The sequence below is a fragment of the Pteropus alecto genome, unplaced genomic scaffold, assembly GCF_000325575.1.
Source record: "Pteropus alecto unplaced genomic scaffold, ASM32557v1 scaffold134, whole genome shotgun sequence".
NCBI lineage: Eukaryota > Metazoa > Chordata > Mammalia > Chiroptera > Pteropodidae > Pteropus > Pteropus alecto.
In genome coordinates, this window is record NW_006436283.1 from 4,582,590 (window position 1) to 4,588,833 (window position 6,244).

At 48.8% G+C, this 6,244-nt stretch overlaps 2 protein-coding genes across 5 annotated transcripts in view; one reads left to right on the top strand and one right to left on the bottom strand.

Moving 5' to 3' along the window:
• Positions 1 to 421, bottom strand: part of SAP30BP (SAP30 binding protein) — a 33,110-nt gene extending 32,689 nt beyond the window's left edge. Inside the window, exon 1 of one of the 4 annotated variants that reach the window (XM_025047000.1) lies at positions 218 to 421. In XM_025047000.1, coding sequence (XP_024902768.1) covers positions 218 to 344 — 127 coding nt within the window. In that variant the 5' untranslated portion in view covers positions 345 to 421. The remainder of the gene's footprint in view (positions 1 to 217) is intronic. The other 3 variants (XM_025046999.1, XM_025047001.1, XM_006912218.3) reach the window with 3 other exon arrangements.
• Positions 422 to 552: 131 nt separating this feature from the next.
• Positions 553 to 6,244, top strand: part of RECQL5 (RecQ like helicase 5) — a 34,194-nt gene continuing 28,502 nt past the window's right edge. Inside the window, exons 1-6 of the mRNA XM_006912221.3 lie at positions 553 to 709; positions 1,236 to 1,376; positions 2,232 to 2,353; positions 3,357 to 3,875; positions 4,361 to 4,463; positions 4,963 to 5,074. Coding sequence (XP_006912283.1) covers positions 1,250 to 1,376; positions 2,232 to 2,353; positions 3,357 to 3,875; positions 4,361 to 4,463; positions 4,963 to 5,074 — 983 coding nt within the window. The 5' untranslated portion in view covers positions 553 to 709; positions 1,236 to 1,249. The remainder of the gene's footprint in view (positions 710 to 1,235; positions 1,377 to 2,231; positions 2,354 to 3,356; positions 3,876 to 4,360; positions 4,464 to 4,962; positions 5,075 to 6,244) is intronic.

The window sequence follows — 6,244 nt, forward strand, 5'->3', positions numbered from 1 at the left end:
GCCCAGCGAGACGCTGGGCACGGAGACTTTGAGTAAGTTTCCGCATAATAATCGAATCGACGAAAAGAGATGGTCCATTCTTACCACAGAGCGTCTAATGCTCGGACTCGCCCGGGACCCCAAGCTCTCTTCGGGGCTCCGGGGCCGAATACTTGGGGAACAATGACCATCTCTCTCCCTCCCGCCCTGCAAGAGGAGCAGCATTCCGAGGAGACACCTGCTTCTCCCCTTCCAGCTCCCTTCTCGGGCCTCACCAGCCGCGCTGCCTGCCGTTTCGACTCCGGCCTCGCCGTCAGACTCGGGCTCTGAATCTTCTGCGTAAACCGCCAGAGAGGACAGAACATTCTTCTTCCCCGCCATCTTATTCCTACAGCCCGGGCGTTGCTCACTCGGATGACTCTAAAAGACGGACTTCCGAGCGGAAAGCCGACTTCAGATCCCAGCAGACCTCGCGCTCGTTCCAGGCCGGGAACCAATCAGAACGGCCGTTTCTGGGTCTGTCCCCGCCCCTCGCGCTAGCCTTAGCGCAACGTCATCACTGCGCGACGGATACGAAGCTGTGTGGGTTTTTCCTGACAGGGCATGCCCAGCGTTTTGGCTTCTCAGAGTTGGTGGCGGCTTACGCGGGTCTTCGAGTAGTTCCCGAGCCAGCAGTCGTCAACCGCCCACCAAGAGTCCTTCGCTCCTGGGCGGCCCACAGCCGGCTCTGATATCTTGGGGGTGAAGAGAGAGAAACTTTGGTTGAGGGAGAAAAGAGCGGATTTGGGGCTCAGAGGAGAAGGGAAGAGCTCTCCTCTGGGAGCTGGAAGGAGTTGGGGTACTGGGCAGGGGGAAGAATGATTGTCATGGCTATGCTTATAGAAGGAGCAGAAGGTGGATCTTAAAAAACCAATTCCACCTCCAAACTATTCCGAAGACATTTGTGTTTCTTCTCGTGATCTGATATTTCGCTCTGTGCTATATACCGTGGCCTGGGATAGTTCAGTGTTTGTATTTTCACCGACAAAAAAGTGGAGATGTTAATTACCTAGGAATGTATTGCTTGAGGCCGTTCACTTGGAACTATATTACTTGAAATTCACCTGGAGCTATATTACTTGAAAATAATATTATTGCTTAAGTGTAATAAAGCAAGTTATACTCATAGAGAAAAAATAAGCAATTATTTAAAAAGTGGAATAGAGGGTTCTTGTGGTAGCCATATGCTCATAACCTTTGCCTTAACCTTTGGCCACCTTCTGTCGCTAAGATGAGCACCCACCATTCCTTTCCTTTTGACCGTGAGCATCGTGTCCAGAGCACGTTGAAGAAGGTCTTCGGGTTTGACTCTTTTAAGACACCTTTACAGGAGAGTGCAACCATGGCTGTAGTGAAAGGTAACATTGCCAAACCACCTGTGTTTACATTTTTTGCAGACTCTACCATAGCAGTGCTGTAGAACACCCTTCTTCTGACTCTTCCTACTCCCCTACCCTTGGTCCGTAATTGGTTTGGGAAATCTTGTAGGCTTATCACCCAAAACTTGCAGTTTTATTGACAGAACCACCCAGCGGTTCTCTTTCTTACATTTCGTAGCTAGAGCTCAGATTGTCTGAGCCGGCTGTGGGCCGGCTGTGGGCCGCCCAGGAAAACAATTCATAGATTCTCATTCTAGTTCTTTTGTGTGGGGGTGGCAGTCATAGCCTAACCCAGTCACTGACCTAGGTAATCCCTTTGTTAAAGATTGAGTAGCCTGGGTCCCAAACAGGGAAGGAAGGAGTAATAATAATATAAATCTGAGATACATTGACAAACAGAGGTTGCCAAGAAGGGAGCAGCAGTGTAATATTAATTACATTGTAACATTCATAAACAAAAGATCTCTAAGTGATGTAGCTTCCATGTCTACACAGATGTTCCCATTTGTCTAGAAGTATTCAGCTTTCATGGCTGTTTAGTTCGATTATCCATATCCCAGCAGACTCAGCCTTCTAAACCTTATAGTTGTTATTGCATTTCTGGAAATGGTCTGTGCACATTTCCAAATCTCCCTGGATCCCTTTTCGTAGAAAGGCTGGAAGGGGAATTAAGATTATATTGAGACACCCCTCCCCCTGACCCCCCACCGTCCGCCATGTGCCAGACACTCTGCTAGGGGCTTTTCCTACATTCTCATTTAATTTTCAACAGCCTTGATGAAGGAAAGAGGTAAAAGGCAGGAAGCATTGAGATGTTGTCTTGTATTTTTGCAGGCGACAAGGATGTCTTCGTGTGCATGCCCACAGGGGCAGGAAAATCCCTCTGCTATCAGCTTCCTGCTCTGTTGACCAAAGGCATCACTGTCGTAGTCTCTCCTCTCATTGCTTTGATTCAGGTGAGGCTTAGGGGGATGAAGATGGTGGCCCACAAGGTTGAGGGAAAGGTGGTTTATAGCAGGAAATTTCACTTCTGCTTTCTTTGGTCTTTTGCCTCTTATTTTCGTTGATTCACTTATTTTCCTCTCTATATTGGGTTTCTGAATTGCCCAAACCTGGGCTTTCCCACTAGTACATAGCACTCTATGGGTTATGCATGAGTTTTTTTGTATTTTGAAGGCCTGGGGTTTTTTACCTTCCTTTGTTACTTTTTGTCCAGAAGAGTATGGAACTGTATCTGTATACACATGCACACTTACTCCCATAAGTACACATATGCCCTCTTGACGGGGTAGAAGATGCAGATGCATAGAGAGCTAAATCGATTTGGGGAATCTCTGCTGTCCTGATTTCTTCTGGCAAAAGTGCAGCTATGACACAAGAAAAATGAGATGAGAGACTGATTGGGGTAGTGTTAACATCTGCTCTGCACTTCTGACTATATTTAAGGCCTGCAGATGGGCTGATAGAGTCAAAAATGAGGAAGCTTAGCCACATAGTTAAGAGCTGTCAGCCATGAAGAAAGAAAGAGAGAAGCAGGAAAGAACAATGGCAGTGCTCAGTGAGTGTTCACTAGATCTTAGGCTTTGTGCAAAGTGTTCTATGTGCATTAATTTTACCTTTGAGATGAAAATTTTAATTCTTACGACACTTCTATTAGGTAGTTACTATTTTTATAGTAGAGAGAGAGAAAGAGAATGAGAAAATTGAAAGGTTAAGGTTAAGAACTGGCCGAAGAGCATGTAGCGATTAGGTGAGCCGGGATTAATCCAGATCTGTCTGGCTCTCAAGCCTTCCTCTCAACCACTTCATCTTCAGTACTTCTTATGTGCAAAGAGAAGACACACTGGAGGGTGGGAGGATGCTTTATGACTGGGCAGTACCCCAGCAGTCACAATGACTGTCTGAGATCCTGAGGGCCACTTATCATCCCATCTGTGGCCTCTCTTCCTCTGCCCTCAGGACCAAGTGGACCACTTGCTGGCCTTGAAGGTCCAAGTGAGTTCCCTGAACTCGAAGCTCTCGGCCCAGGAGAAGAAGGAGCTGCTCTCTGACTTGGAGCAAGAAAAGCCCCGGACCAAACTCCTGTATATCACCCCGGAGATGGCAGCTGCAGCCTCCTTCCAGCCCACCCTGAACTCCCTTGTGTCCCGCCGCTTGCTCTCCTACCTGGTTGTGGATGAAGCTCATTGTGTTTCCCAGTGGGGGCACGACTTCCGTCCTGACTACTTGCGTCTGGGTGCCCTGCGTTCCCGCCTGGCACACGCTCCATGTGTGGCTCTGACTGCCACCGCCACCCCGCAGGTCCAGGAGGATGTGTTTGCTGCTCTGCACCTCAAGCAACCAGTTGCTGCCTTCAAGACTCCCTGCTTCCGGGCCAACCTCTTCTACGATGTACAGTTCAAGGAACTGCTCTTTGATCCCTTCGGGAACCTGCGGGACTTCTGCATTAAGGCTCTTGGACAGAAGGCTGATAAACGGGTGAGGGCACTGAGGTTGGGGGCCAAGGTGCATCTGGAGCACTGGGGTACTCTCTGTAGCACAGAGATGGATATTGGTTTTCTAAGACCTTTGCTTTTCATAGCTTTAGGCAAAACTGGCCATAGCTTCTTAAAGCACAGAGAGTCATCCCTTTGGCTTCTGGCATTGTTCCCCTCATTAGGGTTCCCCTGTCCTGGAATCCTTCTGTGGAAGTCAAGCAGCCGGCCCCTCTGACAGTGGCCTTTGCAGACCTATCCAAGGTTTGAGGGGAGGAAGCAGAAGAGTTAGGTTGGATTTTGAGCTGCTTTGGTCCTGCTTTGTTAGAAAGTGGCAGAGCCCTGCTGGGCAGACTGCCTCAGAAGAGACTGCGAGGCTGATGAAGAGTGTGCGGAGCTGCTTTTAAAGCAGGCCGCAGTATGACGGGCTGACTGTTTTGTGTTTCTCAGTACTTATTTCCTCCCTGTTGTTCCCATCTTCCCATTCAGTTGTCTGGCTGCGGCATTGTCTACTGCAGGACCAGAGAGGCTTGTGAACAGCTGGCGATAGAGCTCAGTTACAGGGGAGTGAACGCCAAGGCTTACCATGCAGGTAAGGGCTGCCCAGGCCTCGCGGTGCTCTTCACTCTCAGAGGCCTCTTAGTCTCTTGTTTCTGTGGATCCTGGATAGTCAGGTTGTCTGTCATCTCTTATAGATGCCCAGAGAGAGCTAATATGATGCACTTAAATCCACAGAAAGGAGTCTAGACATGAATGAGGTCTAAAATGAGAATTGTAACTATGAAATTCTTTTTATCACTCAGTGCCCACAGCAGCAGCAAGGGATGGGTTTTTATAAGCCCAGGCTTTGGAGGCCAGTGGATTTGGGTTTGAACCTTGGCTCTAACATTCATTGAGTGCTCTTTGCCACACTTATGTTTATTAGCTCAGGCTCAGGGAGGTTAAGTGCTCGGCCCAAGGTCTCACACAGCTGATAAGTGATGGGTTTAGGGCATGTGTACAGTGCCCAACACAGTGTCGAACCCAAGGTAGGCCCAAGGGAAATCCAAGGGAAATATGAGTTCCCTTCCCCAACTTCCCCTCCTTTATAGGTCTGAAGGCTTCTGAAAGAACACTGGTGCAGAATGAGTGGATGGAGGAGAAGGTCCCTGTAATTGTTGCAACCATTAGTTTTGGTATGGGAGTGGACAAAGCCAACGTCAGGTGAGCTCTGGTTCTTTTCACCTTTCTGATCAGGGCCTGGCTCGGGGTGGGCTGCCTAGCGCTCTTGCCTGGAGGACCAGGTCCATGTGCTCTTCCTAGGGCCAGCAGGGATGGAGGCACCAGCAGAGGGTCCCTGATGCACAGCCCACATACTGACAGTTCCTGTGCAGCCTGGTCCCCGGTGACTGCACAACACAGTTCTGCTGTCCCCCAGGAAACGGGGCAGCATGCAGACCATCAGGCTCATCCATTAATATGGCCCCATCCACTCACATCTTAGCAGATGGACCCTGTGAGGGGGTGGATGAACTATCTTAAACTGCTCCCTGTGGGAAGTCAAAGGCAAAGAGCTTGTTCCCATCTTTCCTTGCTACTGGTTACTGACAGGCTGGAGGAAATGGGTCCCGGTCTCCTAGGCCCGCACTGGCAGCTGTTGGGAAGTCGTTTACCTTTAGCCACACCTGACCGTCTGGAGCCTGAAGCCCTTTGCTCTGATTAATACTACCAGTACAGCCTTGGATGATTTATGGAGCACTTTTGCGTGCACAGTCTTAAGACTCACAATGACCCTGAGTTGGTCAGGGTAGGAATTAGTATGTGTACTACATTTGAGAAAGCATGGACTTTGGAATCAGAGTTTGGACCCTGGGTTGGCTGTGTCTTGTAAGGGGTCAATTTTGAAGTCAGACACACATAGGTTCAACCCTTGTTCTATCGTCCCCTTGTAATGTCACCTTGTAGAAATTTACCTATCTGAATTTCAAGTTCACAGTCTCTAAAATGGAGTTACCTCACATGGTGGTGACTAACAATTGAATGAGACAAATATATACACTGGCTAGTAGGTTTTTAAAAAAATGTATCCCTTTACCTCTTCAAAAAGGTTATAAGGACTTTTTCAAGGTTGTGCAGTTCATAAGTGGCCTAATTTTTTTGTTTAAGTCCACTGGGCCTCCGACTATGAGTTTTTTTTTTGGTTTCTCATCTTCACTGGAATTGCCCCCTTAACTGCCATGGCCTCTACCCGCGCTTGCTCCATGGGAGGCCTGATGATGGACTGCAGGTGTCTCAGCCATACTTAACTCTGGGATCCTCTCTGCCTCCACCCGCTAGCATCCCCACTCCTGGTCACTGTGGAGAGCACTGATCCACTGACTCAGAGTCACTCTT